General features: G+C 42.1%; 1 protein-coding gene across 1 annotated transcript in view; it reads right to left on the bottom strand.

The window, feature by feature from the left end:
• The window catches only part of PREP (prolyl endopeptidase), a 132,511-nt gene that overhangs the window by 47,683 nt on the left and 62,314 nt on the right, over positions 1 to 22,514 (bottom strand). The window contains exons 8-10 of the mRNA XM_027551311.1: positions 15,982 to 16,173; positions 11,944 to 12,141; positions 5,371 to 5,474 (exon numbers count right to left, since the gene is read on the bottom strand). Of these exons, the coding sequence (XP_027407112.1) occupies positions 5,371 to 5,474; positions 11,944 to 12,141; positions 15,982 to 16,173 (494 nt within the window). The remainder of the gene's footprint in view (positions 1 to 5,370; positions 5,475 to 11,943; positions 12,142 to 15,981; positions 16,174 to 22,514) is intronic.

The raw sequence follows: 22,514 nt of genomic DNA, 5'->3' as shown, positions 1-22,514 counted from the left end.
CTACAAATTTTGACTTTCACTTTAGAAGGAGAAAAGACACTCTTTCAGCTGTCAAAAATTTTTGGCTGAACAAAAACGAGACACTGAGAAACCAAAAAGTGCATTTTTGCTACACTGCATCCTTTGTCATGCCATGTTCAGCCACAGTGCAAACACTATTTTATCCACAAAAAAGAGCTGTTAGAGGCAGCCCTACTGCACAGGATGCTGAGGGCAGGACTCCTTTCTTCTTGAACTTACTGTGAAATTATGAAATTAAACTGCTACGAAAAGGTAGAGGCTCTCTGAATGAAGAACTGTGGTGAAATTGTTCAGGAGGCCCAGTAGGGGCCTGGGGCTTACAAAAGCAGCCATCTCTCAAAGCCCAACCCAGGTTCCACCTCTCCCAGGAAGAATCCCTGGGCATCCCGGCCAGGATATCACAGTACCGACAGAAACTTTCACCTTTCCCCTGATCGCTCTGATAACATCTTGGGGCATCTGACCTTTCAGAGCTCTGTGTCTCAGCTTTCCAGCCTGACTGCAAACTTTCCAGGGACAGTGCCTCTGTCTGGAACTTCTCTGGATTCAACAGTACCACCTGGCATTGCACATCACATAAGTATTTATTGACAGACTAAATGTTCCTATTTCTTCCCTTCAGTTTAAAATGAAGCATACTACTAATCATAAATATAGACAAGATTCTTTTCATATCCAAACCTTTGTTATTAATGTAATTTCTAATGCTCAGTATTTCCTTTTTAAAGACATGTGAACAGATGTTCTAACCAATATTAGATAGTGGTCATGTCATTCATAATAAAAAGAGGAAAAAAGATCTAGTCAGCAGCTATGATAAACCTATCTAAAACTTAATTTTTATGTGTACCACAGACTGGAAGAGAAAGTTTTTCCAGGATCTGATTTTCACAATTGTATTTTCTATACAGATGAAATTTCTCCCACAGCTGTGGTCAGGCCTGGGTAAAGACTATATAGTAGCTATGTTCTGTGTATGTCAGCAAAACAGGACACTCCCACCCTACATCCCCCCACCACCATTCAAGATCTCTGGTCCTGAATGAAAGCACATCACACAAAGAACAGCCCTGTGGCTGGTTTAGCCATGTGTTTCTCTGACGCTCCTTTTTCTCTCTCCTTCACTTAGTACATCTTACAAGCTACACCACCAGTGAACATGCACGTCTGTGACCACCATTAACCGCACTGACTAACCATGCAGGGGAATCTGGGCAGCATTTGCTTCAAAATGATAATGTACATAAAATATAAGAAGGAGTAACAATGAGCCCAGGGAATTTTCTTTTAAAATCACATACAGAATAAATACAAACACCAGGGTCATGCAAAATCAAAAGCAGCACTACCCGGAAGTAATTGAAAACAAAAAATCAATCTTTTCCCTACACCCCCAAATGCTGTGGTTTCTATTATACACTATGAGGATTTTTCCCACTCATGCACAAACCCTTCTCTAGAGCCTGCTTTTACAGGCTGGTCATTGTTGGCAACTCTGCTGAGAGCCTGATCACAATGTAAGCACAGATGTCACACTCACATTTCCTGTCAAAGCTCTGCTGTGTATACCTGGGCTAAGCCACTGCAAAATGAACTTTCAGTCTATGGTACTGTGAGATATCATAGTAATTCCAAAGCCACCTTTACCCAAAAAAAGAAATCTATTTAAATAACTCAGTGCAATATATATGATGTGTATAATCAACAAATTAAAGTCTCCTGATGGCATTATACTAGAGAGATTATACCTTCATAAAAATTATAAAAGCAATGTGTTCTCTCTAATTACTCAGTTACTATCCCCTTAAATACATCCCATGAATCTTTTCATCTTTTTTCCCCCTACTGCACTTGTACAAATAAAAGCTTCTAAGTATTTCAGTAGCTTAACGTTAGGGGAATTTTGTGATGTGGAAAGCCGCACACAGAGGACTTTGGTGCCTTTTCCAATGGCACCCGACCAGCATCTCCCGAGCGTACTTCCTCCCCAGTTTAATCTGGAAATCTCCGGTTGCTGTGCCCAGGGCTGAGGGATTTCTACTCCACACAAGCATGTGCTTGGCTGTAAAGTTTTATCTTTTCCTTTACATCTGAAAATAACACATATTAGGTTGTAACTAGTTTCTTTGTGTACCATCTGTAAAGAATAGAAAAAAACAGCTACTTGAGAGGAAAAACAACTCCAACCATCCTCCCCGAGAAGCAAGAGCCACTTTCCTATAAGAAGCTGCCTTCGAGGCAGCTGTCATGATCACAGGTCCCTCCTGCCTGCCACAAACTCCACAATTACTCACTTTGGCATGAGTTGTGGGGAGCAGAAAAGAGAAATTAAAAAAAAAAATACAGACCTGAGGGGCTTCACAGCAGAGATGAAGAGAAGATGAGGGCTGAGGCGAGGGATGTCTCATGGGCAACAGTGCCCAATCCTAGAGCAGCCACGAGGGGACAGTCACTTCTCGCTGCCCGGGAATCCTTTGCATTACTGATGGGAGAGGCGCTGTCTTGCACCACACACACACACACACACACACACACACAGACCCCCCCCCTCCACTGCCCTGAGGATGTCCAGGCAAGGACTAGAAGCAGTTCCTGAGAAGGCCAAATGTTACAGCTGACAGGCACGCAATTTCCACACACAGAGAAAATGAAAAACAGCAAGGCATGACAGCCTAAAAGTGATGTTAAAAGTCTAATGCAGGACTAGGGTGAATTAATGAACCATACAAGCACTAGACTGGGGCTATCGGCCCCTAAAAGATATCTCTCCAGGCAACGGCTCACCTTGAAAATGAAAGAAGCCAAACAAACTATGGAAACCTAAAAGTCTGCCATATTACTTCTAACACTTTTTGAAAAAAAAAAAAAAACCTGATTACATTCTACATGAAAGCGCTAAGTCTCTCAGTCATGTCTGACTTTTTGTAACCCTATGGACTAGAGCTCACCAGGTTCCTCTGTCCATGGGATTCTCTAGGCAAGAATACTGGAGTGGGTTGCCATGCCCTTCTCCAGGGGATCTTCCCTACCCAGGGATGAAATCCAGGTCTCCTGCATTACAGGCAGATTCTTTACTGACTGAGCCCTATATGCCAGACCCTTAATATGGGCAGACCTTGGAGACACGGTAGATTCAGTTCCAGACTCCCACAGTAAAGCAAGTATCAAAATAAAGCGAGTCAGATGAATTTTCTGTTTTCCCTGTGCATAGAAAAGTTACATTTGCACATACTGTCATCTATTCAGTGTCATGTACGGTTGAGAAAGCTGGACTGTAAAGAAGGCAGAATGCCAAAGAACTGATGCCTTCAAACTGTCATGCTGGAGAAGACTTCTGAAAGTTCCTTGGACAGCAAGGAAATCAAACCAGTCAATTTTAATGGCGATCGACCCTGAATATTCACTGGAAGGACTGATGCTGAAGCTGAAGCTCCAGTATTTTGGTCATCTGATGCACACAGACGACTTACTGGAAAAGTTCCTGATGCTGGGAAAGATCGAGGGCAGAAGGAGAAGAGGGGGTCAGAGGATGAGATGGCTGGATGGCATCACTGATGCAATGAACATGAACTTAGGCAATCTCTAGGAGATAGTGAGGGACAGGGAGGCCTGGCATGCTGTAGTTCAGGGGGTCACAGAGAGCTGGACATGACTGCACAACTAAACAACAACAATATTCAGTGTGCAACAACATTAAGTCTAAAACAACACTGTACATACCTTAAAGAATATTTAATTGCTAGAAAATGCTAACCATCATTTGAGCCTTCTGTGAGTCACAATCTTTCTTGCAATAACAACATGAAGAGCACAGATCATAACAAATATAGCAATAATGAAATAGTTTGAAATTCTACAAGAATTACCAAAATGTGACACAGACACATGAAATAGTCAAATGCTGTCGGAAAAATGGCACCAATAGATATGCTCGATGCAGAACTGCCACAAACCTTCAATTTGTAAAAAAAAAAAAAAAAAAAGAAACACGGTATCTGCAAAGCACAATGAAGCAAAGAACAATAAAACGAGGTATGCCTTTATATATCATCTCACATATCCTGCAGGAATTTTATCATATCATATAATCCTGCAGGAATCCTGCAAAATGGGTACTATCTGTTTTACAGCTGAAAAAACTGGCAAAAAAGTTAAATGACTCATCCTATGTCAACCAAGATGTATCAATCAATACATGCAGACTTCAGGCTTCGAGCTGACAGAGCTTGAAGACAAAGGCCCTAGACCTCTATTGAGAATGCTCTCTGACTTTATAAGTACTATTTATATAGATCAAGGATCAGCAAACTTTGTCCTGGAGGGCCAAGTACTAAGCACGTTAGCCTTTGTGGGCCACAGTCTCTGCTGCACTGTTAAAGCATTAAGGCAGCCACAGACACTATGTGAACAAACATGGCTATTCTCCAAAAACCCAGAGGCCAGTATGTTGACTCCTGATATAGAAGAGGGGCTGGCAATCCGCAGCCCTGGGCCAGATTCAGCTGGCCAAACAGTTTTATCTTTGATCTAGATCTAGTCCGTCATCTAGACTTCTCTTAGATGGGTGAAGGGCAATTCACCCTGTTAAAATGATGCTCTAGTTTCACAGAAACGTTCTCAGGGTATCCAGTGCTCTTTTTTTTTTTTTCTAATTTTCCTTTGGAAACAACACTCTGAATCCTAACCTGGGTCTCTGTAGTCCAGGCCCCCTGGTAGGAGAGTCCTGATGAAACACCTGGTACCTGACAGGTGACTGGTCATTGCAAAGGAACAGAGTCATTTTGCATCATTTGTCAATGAGTGATTTGGTTTCTGGGAGACTCAGTACCTGTGGGCCACTGAGAAAACAAAAAAAATGGAGATTCTTAACCTGAAAGGATGGTGACCAGAGACTGAGCTTGCCACGCATGACAATTAAACAATTAATTCATCCATTCTAATATTTTATTGAGCGCTCACCCTGTGCCAGGCAGACATACGGATGAACTTCAGACTGCAAAGACTGCCTTCTAGCACTTGAGTGAATACTTCATGTAGAGAAAATTTGTTATTACTTATCACACCACGAGACCTGAGCCAGAAAACAATCCACTTTGAAGCAAGCAGACAAACTGTGTTTCTTTGATCCCCCAGACAAGGGACTCTGGCGGAAGAGTGGCAGAATCTGTAAACTCCAAGAGGGCAGGGACCTCGCCGGGCTCAATGCCCAGAAGCAGCAGGTGTTTCCAAGTATTTGTGGCCGGTGTTGCTGTGGGTTACCTCTATAGCTGCTGACAAACTGGGGTGTGCGCAGCCTGGCCTGAAAGTCAGATTTTTAAACTCACGTTGTCAAGATAAAAAACCCCCTACCTGGACTGTCTGGTAATCGGAAGCGTCAATTCCTTTCACAGTCACCTCTCGGAAGACTCTGGGCTCCAGTTCCTCTTTGGTCAGATCACAGTGATAAATGATACCTAGAAGGAAATGGAAGTCTTAGTTCAGTCCATAAACTCACTAGATACAAGAGGGGCAAGGATCACAAAGCACAGTCACTGCAGAAAGAGACTGCAGAACAGCCTGGCATGTGGACTATGTAATGCTGCATAAGTGTTCACACTTCATCATCGCCATCACATGTGGTCTTCTTTTTTACAACAGTCACCTCTGTATCATTTTAGAAGATTCTAATGCATTCCAGGACTAAGAGCACAGGTAAAACCTAACTGCAGAAACCTAACAGGTCTTTCCCGACACCAGGTCACTTAGGAGTACAGGTCAAAGAAGATGGGACACTTCATGTAGGGTTATTTCACCTGAGCAGGGATGAAGACGGAAAACTCAAATGATGTGCCCAAAGTCAACAGCCAATCGAGGTCTCTTGATGGGAACTCTGGGACTATTGCTTCCTCACACCCACCCCTCTGTGGACACACAGGTGCAATCAGGGACCAAAGACAGCCTTTCAGGGGAGTCTTTCAGAGTTGCCTTTAAAGTTCTGACTATCCAAGTGCACATTACACATTGATGAATACACAATAAACTTTTAGCTATTTTAACCACTAATTAAAATTCCATTTCCTTAATTTAATGCTGCTGCTGCTGCTGCTAAGTCGCTTCAGTCGTGTCCGACTCTGTGCGACCCCATAGAGGGCAGCCCACCAGGCTCCCCTGTCCCTGGGATTTTCCAGGCAAGGATACTGGAGTGGGTTGCCTTTTCTTCCTCCAATGCATGAGAGTGAAAAGTGAAAGTGAAGTCACTCAGTTGTTCCCGACCCCATGGACTGCAGCCTACCAGGCTCCTCCATCCATGGGATTTTCCAGGCAAGAGTACTGGAGTGGGGTGCCATTGCCTTCTCTGAATTTAATGCTACTACATTCTAATATTTAATATCTAAATCAAAGGGACTTCCCTGGTGGTCCAGTAGATAAAAATTTGCCTTGCAATGCCAGGGACATAGGTTTGATCCCTGGTCCAGGAGGATCCCACATGGCGTGGAGCAACTAAGCCTGTGCACCACAACTACTGAGCTCCCACACTACAGCTACTGAAGCCTGCACGCCCCAGAGCCTGTGCTCTGCAGTAAGAAGCCTGCGTACTGCAACTAGAGAGCAGCCCCCATTCTCCATAATGAGAGGAAGCCCAGGGGCAGCAACGAAGACCCATCACAGTCCCCAAAATAAAATAAGTAAAACTGAACAACAAAAAAGAACTAAACCAAAGAAACAATAAGTAAGATAAATCATTACTGTTTGAAAACAACAACACTGCTATCGTTTATGAAACAGAATTAGTCATCCAGAGTGGCTGCTGTGGAAACAGCCCTCCCACATAATACTTTAAACATACGCTGTCAGTATATGAAAAATCAATTTAGAGATCCTGATACTTGCTGCAAAACCAGAAACTAAGCAGTTACTCCCACAGGGTACATTCAAACGGATTGATCATGCGATAAAATGGCAGCGTGCTTTCTTTGTAACTCCTCTGTGTATGAACTTCACTCACAGCTGCGAAACAGCACTCTGCTCCCCACTGGCAAAGAGCAATATGTTTAGATACTTTAACAAAAAGACTGTTAATCCCCATGAATGTTATCACAATTCCCATGCTTACAAATTATTTTAAGGTTTATAATATAATCATACAATGTATGATTAACACTGACAGTGGGGAGATGCCTCACAGGACTGAAGTACTGGCTTTCTTAGTCGAAGCTGTATTTGGATATTTGTTGGAATATATCCTTATACATAAAATATTTTCAGACTACATATCCGGGCATACATTCTAAATTACCAGACACACTGAGTACTGTACTTGCCCAGATAAATGTAGTCTTGAGGGCAAAGGCTATCTTCACATATATGTTAATTTTTGAAAAGCTTCATTAGTACCTGCCCCACTTCCTCAAAACACCAAAAGCATCTCCTCAAAAAAAAAAAAAAAAAAAAATCCAAACCACCCGACAATGACAACGGGACTGCAGAACAAGCATGAACCATTTAAGCCCTGGACTCACCCCAGCATCACTGTTACCTGAGCTATAGTGAATCACAAAGGATGGGGAGCCAGGATTCCCAGCTCTAACCACCAACCAGTTCCTGGGGCAGTGCCCTGAGATAAGTCACCAAAGTACTAGAATGAAATTTCTCAAGTGAAAGACAGTGAGTAGGAAACACACTCTAAATGCCTGTTTATCTAGAAATATCAAGACATCAAAGCCTCTAGTAGAAGGATGAAATTATACAACATGGGCTGGCTCCTGTTGGGAGAAAGGGTGCCAAGTGCCTGATCTCTGTTCTTCTGTTTGGGGCAGAAGTGGCACTTTGGAGGAGGCTGGGTTACACCTAAAGGTACCAGTGCTTACTTTACTTGATGGACATTTTCTATTTTCAGATCCATCTGGGTCAGTCCAGGTGAGCCCACTGCAGAATCACGTTGTAACGTGAATCCCTATAGCCTAATGATGTTTTGTGTCCTGTCTCAATTGGTTTGCTAAGTATAACAATCCAGTATCAGATTGGAGAAAACATCCTAGAGTCATGAACCAGAGAGGATTGGTTAGGTGATCTCTAGGGAATAATTTCAAAGTTTAAGGGCAAAAGAGAACCAAATTCGGAAGTTCTTTAAGACCGGAGGAGATGTCTTGGACTTGAGGAGATGGGTCTCCTGATGAAAACAGTGCTTTAACAAGGCTATTCTAGCAAAAGGAAAGAGGGAGGGGTAATCAGTTCAGATATTCCTGCTATAATTGGAAATAAATGTAAGGAGATGAAAGAGATGGGAGTTAAAAGGAAGGGACAATTCTAGGAGAAACTGCAAAAGGATCAACAGAGGAATCTGGAAATCTATATATGCAAAGAAAAGGCAAAAGAACTTGGCAAAGATGACCCATGTAGACACTGTTTCATCCAATTACAGGTCGGGTTTTAAGGATATTAAAATTAAAAAAACACAAACAAAAACAAGTCTCTTCAAATGTTTTTGCCCTCTTTGATCATTTATCCAAAGGAGTTGAAAATGTGTCCACACAAGAACCTGTACACAGATATTCAGAGCAGTTTTATCCATGACTGCCAAAAGTTGGAGGCAACCAAGATGCCCTTCAGAAGGTGAATGCGTAAGTAAATGGTGGAACATCCAAACAATGGAGTATTACAAAAAATAAATAACCAAATAGTAATAGCAAAAAATAAATAAGCCATTAAGCCATGCAACAACCTTAAATGCATATTACTAAGCTAAGGAGCCAATCTGAAAAGTCTATATAATCTATTAATATGATTCCAATTATAGGTCATTCTGGAAAAGACAAAGCTATGGAGACAGTAAAAAGATCAGTGGTTGCCAGGGGCTAGGGGGAGAAGGGATGAAAAGGGCAGAGTGCACAGACTTTTTAGGGTACTGAAATTACTCTGCATGACACCATAAAAGCACATACTGATGGATATAGGTCATCATTCATTTCTCCACACTCAGAATGTACAACGCCAAGAGTGAGTCCTAAGGTAAGTTATGGACTTTGAGCAATTGTGATGTGTCAATGCAGGTCCATCAACGGTAGCAACTGTATCACTGGAGTAGGGGATGTTGATAACAGGGGAGGCAGTGCATGTGTAGGGACAGGGAGTACACAGGAAATCTCTGTCCCCTTCCTTCAACATTGCTACGGACCTAAATCTGCTCTTACAACATTTTTATGCTTTTCCCAAAGAGTCTGGGAAAGCTTCTTTTATTTCTTCTCCCTGTTTCTCAGAACCATGCAACTGGGATGGCTGTACTGGATTGCTACAACACACAGAAGTCTGAAGTGAGCCTTAGACAACCCTCTCAGGTCCCATGAATACAGCATCACTCGGCTCAACCACTAAATGGTTTGAGCCACAGGGAATAAGTGCATTGTGCTCCAAACTGCCTTGGTTGCCTGTTTCCCTCCAAGTGCAGTCACAACTCTCCTAGAATTGCCCCTTCCTTTTAACTCCCATCTCTTTCACCTCCTTACATTTATTTCCAATTATAGCAGGAATATCTGAACTGACTGCCCCTCCCTCTTTCCTTTTGCTAGAATAGCCTTGTTAAAGCACTGTTTTCATTAGGAGACCCATCTTCTCAAGTCCAAGACATCTCCTCGGGTCTTAAGGAACTTCCGAATTCGGTTTTCTTTTGCCCTTAAACTCTGAAATTATTCCCTAGAGATCACCTATCCAATCCTCTCTGATTAATGACTCTAGGATGTTTTCTCCAATCTGATACCCGATTCTTATACTTAGCAAACCAATTGAGACAAGGACACAAAACATTATTAGGCTGTAAGAATTCACCTTATAACGTGGGCCTGTTTTCTTCCAAATGGCTTTGCTCAAGACATGTCTTCACCATGTATTCCCATGGGAAGCAGAGTCAGCAGGTGTACACCTGCCAGATGTACAGGTGTCCACAGCAGTCGGCGCAGCAGGTGCTTTCGGCCCTGGAGCTTGATTTATAATTTAGTGTCTGTCGTTTACTGCAGCAGTGGACAGTCAACCTTCGGAGACCAGTGCAAGACAGCCTTTGAAAAGCAGACATGCATGTACACGGATGTGTACATATGTACACACTGACCATTTCCTGCTTTCAGGGAATCTAGTTTAATTATTTATTTTTACATTTGGTTCAGAAGGTCTGAGCCTAGAAGCCCTGTTCTCTGATTTTAGGTATCAGATTACATTAAGGAAAGAAAAGACAAGGCTGGAGGCAAAACAAATTAGGAAAAGACGGAGGAGAAGAAGAAAGCATTGCAGAGACAGATAAAGCTAGCTCAGGAGCTGCCTGCTGGTACAGAATCAGGAACACACTTCTCGTTCCAGACTTCACAGCCAGAGTCACAGACAATATTTCAGTGCTTGGCACAGGGCCCATCGTTCTGTGCTAGGACAATGAGCCCTTTCATCTTCGGGTAATGATGAACTTGTCCCTGAAATAAATGGCCACACGGGTCACTGAAGGTGGTTTACAGGCCTCTGGAGACTCTGGCTTTTATGAAGAGCAGGTGAGTCAGCCTTGCTCTGTTCTCCTTGTTGCTCATTATCCATTAAAACTGTTTAAAGGCTATGAGGTTTTCCAAAGTTCAATTTCTGGAACCAGTGTAAGTTGAGGAAAGCAGTGCAGACCCCGCAGCACTGGGCTGAGAGGAGGAAAGCAATTTTCCTTGGTTCCTGTCCACTGGCTGCCACTGTGCTCCAGGCTCTGGGGAGGAGCGGTGAGGAGCAGCACACCCTGACGCGAGGCTCCTGACCTGTCAGTGCAGGGCTCCTGGCCCTGGTTTCCCATCTTTGTGAGATCCTCTGAAAGGTGCGTGGGTGAGTAAAGATTCCTAGGTGTCCCAGATGGACCATCAGACCTATGTACAGAACATTATTCTTTTGATTTAATAACCCCGACAGCAACCTGCCGTGACGGTTAAGATTCCTTAAAGACTGCCTGTTCTGTGACTCTGAGGTACACACAAAGAAGTGGATCAGCCATCACTGTCATCTGCCAAACCCTGGGAGGAGGACAAAGTCATTTCTACTCTTGCTCGGCTCTCCCCTACATCTGCTTTATTTGCCAAGAATCAAACGACCGCAACAAAACTGGCTAGGACAAAAAGGATGATGAAGGAGCTTGAAAAACAAATAAGGAACGTGCAGACATTTCTTCAGCCAGATTGCTTTCAGGATAAGGTCTGCCCAGTCAACTGCAAATTGCCAACTGGCCAGGCTCCTGGGACAAATCAGGGTGTTAGAGCTTTGGCTATAACAGAAATGCTGAATGCAGCCAAGTGCAGAAACAGGAAAAAACCCAAATAAGCAAAGTGAGTGTGAAAAAGCCTAAAAAAAAAAAAAAAGTATGAAAAGAGTTATGTTTACTTTGGGGAAAATTAACTGATGCCACAAAATTGCAAATGTTTTCTTCCTTTTCTACTAGAACCAAGTAACAAGTTTTTTCCCCCCCCCTCCATATGATGTAAGATTATACTTTTAGAATTTTAATTTAATCCAGCTTAACAAAAGCGGAATGTAGTCTCAGTTTTAAAACAGCTTTTAAATGTCAGATGTGACTACAGATTTTTTTTTTAACACTTTTAGTTATCTGTGCTGTGTGTGTTTTGATATATATAGACTAAAGGCTGAATCTACCGTTTTACTCGTTCATACCGATTTTTCAAATCAACCTAAAACAACAGTTGGTCCTGTCCCCAGAAGAGAGACTCAGGATATACGATTAATGAGAGTGCAGTTTTAGGTGTTCATGTTTCCCTTTGTTCTGAGTGTCCGTTTTACCTGTTTATATTAAGTAATTCTGGCTGTAACACAGCCCATGTGATTTTCAATATAACACGGCGTCATATTTCAGTTTATCAAAAGAAACCCAAACGGGAGTGTGATTTTTAAACTGGACCATGTTGGTGAAAAGACTCTCACCTGGAGATAAAAAGGAAGTAAACTGATAGAAGATCTCGGTGTCCTTCTTCTGACCGCTGTAGCCCACGACGCTGCCGACCTCCAGCGGGAAGGTCTTGAGGAGAGCACCAGTGGCCAGGTCGTGAAGCTGCAGGGTGTTCTTTACGTCGTGCAGGTAGCACAGCACCAAGAAGTTGGACCTGACGCAAGCCACCCACTCTGAAAAGATAAGGACACATAAAACCTAATGTGGCTTTGAAAATTAGCCAAAAACACACTCATTTAGCCGAACGACAGTTCTGGGGCTCTACACTGTGCTCTGCAGCACTGAGACTGGCCGAGTGATTTTATCATTGGCTTTAATCATTCGCTGCATTTTCGGCACATCCCTCTAATAAATCACTGCCAATGTCAGGTCCAGAGGTGCTGACACATTCTCCACCTGGGACCAGGAACCTTTGATGATCTCAATAACGTGTGTAATACAAATGACCCTGCTGCCCTATTTTGTGTCCAGTATCATGTTACAGGAGGTGCAGATGGAAAACAACAAAACCTGAGTCATGCTCCTCATCTGCCAAGATTGTTTATTCAATAAGAATGTACCAAACCCTTGCTTGACATGTGCTTGGCACCCTGCAAGGGCTGGACAGACCAGCAAGGAGATGAGGTCACTTCTGCCCTTGAGACACAATCACGTAAAAATATAAGTAGTAATGTGTAAACAAAGGTGAGTGAGTGACTGAGATTCAAAACAAGTGGGAGCCCTTGAGCAAGTGCTGAGTTACATCTGGGGGACAGTGAAGGTGGGGGTGCCTGGGTGGTGTTGGGGACAAGGCAGCTCTCTGTCGGGCGTGAAGGTGGGAAAACACAACTCAAGGAACGAAGGTGAGACTGGGGATAAGAAGAGAGAAAAGGAATATGAATGAACCAGGAAGGGCGAATGAACCAGGAGTGAAGCAGGAAGGGAGGAAGACTGGGAAGGAAAATGAGTGAGAAGCCCATTTTCAAGAAGAAAACCATTGTCCCTTTTGGGGGTGAGTGGGGTTGGTGGTGGGAGGTCTGATGGGGGTCTGGTGAGCTGGGTGGGGGAACTTTAGTTCTGACTCGGTCATTACTGCGGAGCTACTGTTGGACAAAAGGGTGACAGCAGTGATGGATGCATGTATCCCATGGCTGACCAGAGAACCACGGAGTACGTGGAGGGTGGAGAAGAGCCCGGAACCCCAAGAAGCCAAGCAGAGCCCCACATGGAGCTGGGGCTAAAGTCTGGAGAAGGGTAGCCAAGAAACGAAGGGCATCTCCAGGAAGAGTCACCAGGCCTCGGTGAGGAGGCGGAATCTGAGAGTGAGGCAGAGACGGGAGTTCCGCCCCTCCCTTCCGGTGCCCAGGCTGCAGCTTCAGTGTTGTGTTGTCAGTGATGGAGCTGGGAGAGCGGAGGTAAGCGAGCAGAGGAGCAGAGGAGGAAGTGGAGGGGGCAGGCCTGAGCACAAGCCACCGTGCTCTGGACAAGATCGGCCAGCGACAAGAACAGGCCATCCAGAGAGACAGGCTGTGGTAAATGCAAGCCAGCACAGGGCTGTTGGGAGCAGCTCAGGAATGTGGAAAAGATGAGCCTTTCCTGGTTTTCATGGTATGGAGCAGGGCAAGGGGCTTTTAATGCTGCTTATGTTTATAACCCAGGAAACTAGCAGCTCACACATATGACATTATCAATGCTCAACAAGACACGGGCCAGAGGGAGCTCTGAGGGCCACCAGGGACCCCAGTCTCATCAGGTTCTTTAGGTTCCTACTGCAAACTTATCAAGTCAGGATATAAAAAACAACTATTACACCTAAAAGTCATTTGCTCATCTGCCAGTATGATTTTTTTACAGTACTTCAATCAAGCAATGCATTTCATGTGGCTTTAATGTTTCAAAGAAAGGGGGGGGGAGGAAGTAAATTATTTCTGTCAAAAAAATAATCAATCTGTGTTAACTACGAGTACATCAGGATTCTAAAACAGACAAAGGGAATAAAAAAAGGACAAGGTGATTTGTAGACTGTCGTTAAATAAAAGCTCTGACTTAACAGCTGTACTTTATGATTCATCTCTAGTTTTTATTCTCAGTAGGGCATTCTGTGCTAATGATATATTGCAAATTTACCTGTGCTTCTCTTTGAATTGACGAGTTCTAGTGAATATTGAAGGTTCCCCCTTTCCAGTGTAAAGAACTTATAACCTTTCAGAGGGAAGGTTATAAAAATACATCACCGCTCCCACAAATCTCCGAGCATTGATTTGCATTTCATTAGATCTGCAGGTGAGACAGGATTGTCACCTTAAGGTATAGTTAAAACTGCTTTGGTGGGTGGGTGGGTGGGCTTTAAAAAGCAGAAAATTCACATGTCTTGGGAAATATTTGCATTTCTGATGGTTCCATACAAGAGAATCACTGCTCCAACCTGACCTTCACCTGAAAAGCGCCCAGAGCACTCTTCACAAAGACTTGTGCCACCGTCTCCTTTGGACCCACCAAGGCCCGAGGGGCCCTCTGGTGGCAATTAAGAAGTGCGCACCAAGAGCTGGATCTTACCACCTCTGGAGGGGATATTCTGTCTCAGTTTGCACAGAAGCCAAAGTCGCTGCAAACCGGTTTCCTCACATGAAGATGTTAACGGAGAGGGCAGGAAACCTGTTCTAAGATTCTCGGGTCCTTCATCCAACATATGAGGTTCAGAGACTGAACAGAAGGTTTTGAGGAGACAGATGAACAGGCTTCCTTGGAAAGAACCCCTGTCCTGTTGTTAAGTACCCTCCCCACCAGGAGAACTCAGCTGAGAGAGATAGAGCACTGATGCCTAATCCAAGCTGAAAAGCAGCTATGGACAGAGAAGAGCCTGGGATGAGCTGCGGTCCTGGGCTGCAGATAGGGGCTGAGTAGATAAGGGCACGGACAGGGCTGTCTTGGGTCCCGTCTGATAGGACTGCCCAAGGTGTCGGCCTCCATACAGAAGCGGGTGGATGGGTGAGGCAGGTGTCCAGGGGCACAGGGGAGCGCGTGAGTGAAGCACTTCCTGAGACTCAGCTGTAATTGTGTGCCCACCTCCTGCTCTACAAGCCAGGCCAGGTGGAACTATATACAGGCACAGAGCATGCTGCCTTGAACCAGGGAGGAAGGGTCCTTACTTTTCCAGGATGAGCACCTGGATCTGACTCCAGTATATGTGCTTCGAGTCACTGAAAAACCCATGTCAGGACGGCTTCGTCTGACACAGGGCCACTCTGCTGTTTTCACAAAGAATTATTTTCCTGATTATACACCTTATACCTTCACTTGGAATGGCCCTAGATTTTATTCCTATTCAACCCATCAAAAGTTCACCTCCACAAGCAAACTCTTCCTTAGCTTGAGGTATTCGACTCCCCTTTTGTGTCAAAAACTGTAGCAAAATTAGTGAGTTTCATTTTAAGTCAAATCCAGCTTTCAGGCAATAAGTAACTTATAAAGCAGTATATGGTCTTTGGAAAATCACTGAGAAAATGAATAAACGGGAATTTAAAGGGGTTGTGAAACATGATGGACTCAGAAGTGATGCTCTTAAGACGTTATTGTAGCACAGTGCACACAGCAGCAAGAGCAATGGATCTCAATTAAATCTGACAATAATCTCTCTTCTCTTCTATAAATCCAGCCTAAGACCTAAAATAGATATAAAATGAACAGCCAACGTTATTCCAAAGCTAAAAACTACGGATTCTGAATCCAAGTAGTTTAAAAAAATTTAAACATTAGCACTTATTATCAGATAATAGCTACACAAAGACAGCCGATACTTAATAATAAAGCTCCGCCTTTGAAGGTCTGGATTCATACTTCCACAATTTTTATGAAGATCCCATACAATACTGTGCTAATTATAAAACACTTGGCTGCTCCATTAAGACTTTTCAGGATCATAAGTTGAAGGTTTTTTACCTTGTAACCGGTTACCAGAGAATGAGAGATACACCGATGTCATGACATTCTTACCAGAAACAAAAGCGCAACCTTCAAGCAGCACGTACTCTTACCTAAGACATCTTTCTCGTGCTCAGGAACCAGCACCTTCCACCTGGACTCCTCGGGGTCCGTGAAGTCAATGTTGATCAGGCGGTAGTTAGGAGAATGGCGATTTGTCTTGAACGTGAAAACCGTGCCCTCGTTGGTCACGTAGTCATACTCTCCTTCGAAGTTGTCGATCAGCTTCACCCACTTCAGGATTCCTGGTGAGAGACCAAGCACCTCCGTCACCTCTCTGGGGTTTGAAGTGGTGTGGTTTGTGTGTAGGGAGGGGACAGATCTTTTCTGTCTACAAAACACAAGGCAGAAACAATGTTTGGAAGATCTAAGGCACGAGACAGAGCGAGGATGACTGTGGGTGAATTTTAAGGTTTCCAAAAACCTCAAAGGAAGCTTTTCCGGAAAAGCCTGGCAATGAAGATGAGTGGCGGATTCTCTGTCCAAGGAATCTGTCTGAATCCCTGTAATCCAGAACATCCTCTTCTAAGTGGGTCTCAAATCTAAGCACGTCTTTCTACCCCCACTGCCATCACTCCACCCCAAGTTTTCCTTCCCTCTGGTTACGAGCTCACAACTGAGGAATACTGCATCCCCCCAAGGGACTCCTGGAAGTGTCTGCAGACCCTGCGGTGGTTACAACTTGGAAAGTGACAGGACGGCCGCTACTCTCTGCCTCTATCTAGTGGGTAGAGGCCAGAGATGTTGTTTCAAGATACAGAATAGCGGCCTGGACAAAGAGTCAGCCATCCCTGAATGTCAAGCGTGCATAGCTGGGAAATCCTGGTCTGCAGCATCAGCTTTCTGCCTGGTATTCCCACCACAATGTCTTAATATCTTACACTGGTCCCAGTTGGTACCCTTCTTAGAAATCTCCCCATGGCTCTCTGAATAAAATCCAAATTCCTTCTTATGGTCTCCATGGTCCTGCATGTTAGACGCCTTGCCACTGAGCCAACCTCAGATGCTTCAACTTGTGCCTCACCTGGTCCTCCGGCAACACTGGCCTTTGGCAGGCTCCTTACGACATGCTTCACCTCAGAGCCTATTGAACACTGCCTTGCCTGCCAGACCCACTCACAAATCATTTCTTCACAGCACTTCTCTCAAGATATACACAGCTGACCCTTGAGCAACACTGGCTCGAACTGCATGGGTTCATTTAAAGGAGGGTTTTTTCCAAAGGTAAATACTGCAGTACTTAACACAGGATCTGTGGTTGACTGAATTCATGGATGCAGAGGGATCATGTATCCAGGGGGCTGACTATAACTTCCACGTGGCTCAAGGGTCAACTGTACCTAATATGCTTGTTTATAATTTGTCTTTTTTTTTTTTTATTCACTGTTAGATATTCAGCACCCAAATAGAATGGCACCTTCAAAGGTACAAAATAAAACTGGTGTTGAACGCAAGGGGGACACTTTCCAATCCTTCTGTTGTAAGAACTAGTCTGCTGAAAGGTCATCACTGCAAAGAAATCTTAAATGCATCCACCATCATCATCATTTAAATGGCTTACTAAATGCCACTTTAATATAAAAAAAATCCACTGGGAAGACATCTGGTTCATAACATATCAGACATAAATATTCAGAGGACAGCTCAAAGATTTTATAAATGAGAAAGCTCTATGACTTCTAAACTGCTCAAAGGCAAGCCAGACCTTAACTATTCTCCAATGAATCTCCTACCTTTAATTTCACAGTGAAACTGCTACATTAATTTGGATAGTTCATTTACATTCCTGGCGATTTTACATTCATTATCTAATTCATCTCCATAACACAACATCTTTATATAATTTGTTGTTGAATTAAATTAATCAGGGAAAATATAATCCCATGGTAGTGTTTCAGTTACACATAACAGGATTAAAACCCCAGCTCCAACCAGTATTTAGCCGCATGACCTTGAACAAACTCTTTATCCTTTGCTGAGCCTCACATTCTCAACTATTGAGAAACAGTAAGCAAATGAGAAAGTTATTATAAAGTAACTAGTAATACTCACCCCACAACAAATATTATTTTAAAATAAACTATGGGAATTAAAAATAATAAGATAGGCTTAAAAAAAAAGTTAGCTTTCCCACATATCAGTAATACCTGCTGGAAAACAGTGGGGGCAGCGGGGGACCTCATTTACATTAGAAGCAAAATTAATGAAATACTTAGGAATGTACTTAACAAGAAACGTGGACTCTATGAGAAAAACTCTAAAATTTTTCTGAAGAATCTTAAAAAACAATAAAACAAAACCTAGTGACTGGAAACATATACCATATTCCTTGATGGGAAGACTTACTATTTCAAAGATGCAAATAATTCCAGAAGAAATCTATAAACTTAACACAATTCCAAATGCTTCTTAGGGGATTTGACAATACTGTTTAAAGTTCATCTGGAAGAATAAGCACTTAAGTACAATGGATATATTTTTAATGACAAAACAAGAAAGAACTTCTTGTACTATGATGGCCTGAGCAAGCCCTCTACTGCTTGAAGGTAATTATTATCCTTTTATGGTAATCAGTTTCTTATTTGTCTTTGTTCACTTTTTGCCTTAACACGCAGCCATGAACACTATAGTCTAATTTTGCCTCATTTTTACATTTCTAATATAATGAAACCATACAACATGGATTTTTTGAGTCTGATTTCTTTCTATTTTTGGTGTCTGATCTGACAGTGTCTTTGAAAGATTATTTATCCTCTGGTTATCATTATTGACTTCTGGTTAAATCCTACTGTATACAAAGAACACACTCTATGATTTCAATCTTTTTAAAATTGTTGACAAAAATTTGTGGCCTAATTTTTCTTAAGTGACTTTAGAATGTTTATATGACTGAAAAGAATGTATATTTTTCAGATTTTTGCTGTGATATGCTAAGTTGCTGTTGCTGTTTACAAAATGAAGCAGGGCAAAAGCTAACAGAGTCTTGTCAAGAGAATGCACTTGGTCAGACCAAACCCACTTTTCCAACAACCCAAGAGATGGCTCTACATAGGGGCATCACCAGGTGGTCAATACCAAAATCAGACTGATTATGCTCTTTGCAGCCAAAGATGGAGAAGTTCTACACAGTCAGTAAAAACAAGACCAGGAGCTGACTATGGCTCAGATCATGAGCTCCTTATTGCAAAATTTACACTTAAATTGAAGAAAGCAGAGGAAACCACTGGGTCATTCAAGAACAACCTAAATCAAATCCCTTATGACTATACAGTGGAAGTGACTGATATTCAATGGATTAGATCTGGTAGAGAGAGTACCTGAAGAACTATGGATGGAAGTTTGTAACACTGAACAGGAGGTGGTGACCAAAACCATCCCAAAGAAAAAGAAATGCAAGACTGAAAAGTGGTTGCCTGAGGAAGCTTCACAAATAGCTCAGGGAAGAAGAGAAGTGAAAGGCAAGGGGAAAAGGGAAAGATATGCCCAAAGGAATGCAGAGTTCTAGAAAACAGCAAGAAGGAAAAAGAAGGCCTTCTTTAATAAACAATGCAAATAAATAGAGGAAAACAACACAATGGGAAAGATCAGAGATCTCTTCAGGAACCTGGAGATATCAAGGAAACATTTCATGCAAGGATGGGCATGATAAAGGACAGAAATGGTAAGGATCTAACAGAAGCAGAAGATATTAAGAAGAGGTGGCAAGAACACACAGAACTGTACAAAAAAGGTCTTAATGACCTGGATAACCACGATAGTGTGTCACTCATATAGAGCCGGACATCCTGCAATGTGAAGTCAAGTGGGCCTTAGGAAGCACTACTAGGAACAAAGCTAGCAGAGGTTAGTGGAATTCCAGCTGAGCTATTTAAAATCCTAAAAGATGATGCTGTTTAAGTGCTCCACTGAATACGTTAGTAAATTTGGAAAACTCAGCAGTAGCCACAGGACTGGAAAAGATCAGTTTTGTTTCCAATCCCAAAGAAAGGCAATGCCAAAGATTGTTCAAACTACTGTATGATTATGCTCATTTCACATGTTAGCAAGGTTACACTCAAAATCTTTCAAGCTAGGCTTCAGCAGTACATGAACTGAGAACTTCCAGATGTACAAAAGCTGGATTTAGAAAAGGCAGAGAAGAGATCAAATTGCCATCATTCACTGGATTACGGGAAAAGCAAGGGAATTCTATTTCTGCTTCATTGACTATGCTAAAGCCTTCGTGGATTTAAAGACTGTGCTCAAGACTGTGTGGATCACAATAAACTGTGGGAAATACTTAAAGAGATGGGAGTACCAGACCACCTTACCTATCTATTAAGTAATTTATAAATCTTTTGTTTGAATCTAAATATTTATTGGCTTAAGGGGCCATTTTTTCTATCAGTTAAAAGGTCTGTTAAAATGCTTCTGATTGCAGATTTGTCTGTCATTAGTTGTATTTCTGTTAATTTTTATTTTCTGTATTTTGAAAGTACACTGTTAGATACATACACAATTAGAATTATTATATCTAAATAAAACTGTATTGAACTTTCTATGATTATGAAGTTTTATCTCAAGTAATGTATGTTACTTTAAAGTCTACTCCAATATTAAGACAGCTACATCATTTTCATTTTAACAAATTTGGCCAGTTGTCTTCTGAAAAATGGATGGTCCCAATATGTTCTTCTCCATGTCTCCTAACCACTCAAATGCTTTCCATCTCTTTGTGGGTTGTATTCTATGTAATTTCTTTTTATATTCACTTTCACAAATTCTCTCTTCAGCTATGTCTCATCTCTTCTTTAACCTAATAACCTAACTTTTAACATTAATTATACTTCTAATTTTAGAAGTTCTATTTAGTCCTCTTCCAAATGTTTGGTCATTATTTATAATATTTTGTTTCTTGCTTATGTTTCCAAGCTTCTCATTTATTTTTTTAAAAGCAGCATCACTGTTTTTAAAAGTGCATTTACACAATTATTTTATATTCAGTTCAGTTCAGTTCAGTTGCTCAGTCATGTCCAACTCTTTGCGACCCCATGGACTGCAGCATGCCAGGCCTCCCTGTCAATCACCAATTCCTGGAGTTTACCCAGACTCATGTCCATTGAGTCGGTGATGCCATCCAACCATTTTATCCTCTGTTGTCGCCTTCTCCTCCTGCCTTCAATCTTTCCTAGCATCAGGGTCTTTTCCAATGAGTCAGTTCTTCATATCAGGTGGCCAAAATATTGCAGTTTCAGTTTCAACACCATTCAGTTCAACACCATTAGGAATCTGATAATTCCACTCTGGTGTGAATCTGCTGGCTCTACTTCTCATGGTGGTGAACTTCTTTCATCTAATCTGTGATTTCTGATTATGAACTGATTTCCCTTGATATGCTATCTTTGAGAATTCTTGGAGGCCTGGGTTGAAATGACATTATTTCAGATAAGATTTGTATCTGGCTTCTGTTTGCTTCTTGGGAGGCAACCAACCTGGGAGCACTTTAAATTCTAGGCATGGAGATTTTTGGACCCCATAGAGAGAATCAAGTCAATGTGAACACATGTGAATGTCAGTCCTTCTGTTTTAGGAGAATCCAAATCCTGCCTCCAAGATAGAGACAGGCAGGTTTCCTTACTACATACCCTGCCTCTCCCCAACTTCCCTCTCTACCATTGGCAGGTCTATTTCTCAGTAATCCATACACCACCACCAAAGGGAAGCTCAGACTCAAACCCCAGCAGAAACATTCTGAGACAAACCAGCTCACATCCCAGGATTCCTGCTTTCATTTTGTCTTTGGTCTCTATGATTTCTCTTCTTTTGTGCCAATTAGCAATATATTTAGTAGATGATTTATTAACTTTTTACAACATTTTTGTTGTTTCAATTAGACTATTCAAGTAGATTATTATATCACCTGCTACATTCCCACAAACTAAAGTCCTTACAATTAATTGTCATAAATAATTAAGTTCCAAATCTGAGTCAAATATTTTTCTTTTTCCAGTGACAAACTGCTGACCCCCGAAGCAGGTGATCCATTCAAAGACAAATGCATCTCAGTTTACGTAAAACAACACTAAAACGAAAAGAAACCCAAAGACTATTATTCCTTATAAGACAAAGTTAAAAAATTAGTTGGCAATGCAAAATTTACAGCGTCAGAAGGTTATATTTGTTTATTATAAGAATGATGAAACAATTTTCTGGACTGTGACATTTGTAAACACAAAGTCTTAGTTCAGGGAAATGTCAGATTCCTTAAATGTTCCTCTGACAATAAAACATTTCCTGATGTGAAACCTTTACTTCTCAAAGTAACCATCTTCCGGTTTCTGACTGAAAAGGCCTTACAGCCATTGCAGTGGTATTTACTATGACCCTACTTTCCCCCGCCTGTAAAAAAGTCACTGAAATGTCCACTAAAGACAACACATAGCATAAATTTCCTTTAGTACGTCTGCATAGTCAGGTGAACCTGAAGATGCCATGCACTTGTTTTAAATAATCAAGCTCCAAACACGCTTAAACAATTTAAAAAAGTTTGTGGTCATTATCTGCCACCAATTTCTGAAACACTGACATTAGTCATAAATGCACACAA

Source organism: Bos indicus x Bos taurus, chromosome 9, assembly GCF_003369695.1.
Source record: "Bos indicus x Bos taurus breed Angus x Brahman F1 hybrid chromosome 9, Bos_hybrid_MaternalHap_v2.0, whole genome shotgun sequence".
Taxonomy (NCBI): Eukaryota; Metazoa; Chordata; class Mammalia; order Artiodactyla; family Bovidae; genus Bos; species Bos indicus x Bos taurus.
This window is presented reverse-complemented; position numbering and strand designations above follow the sequence as displayed.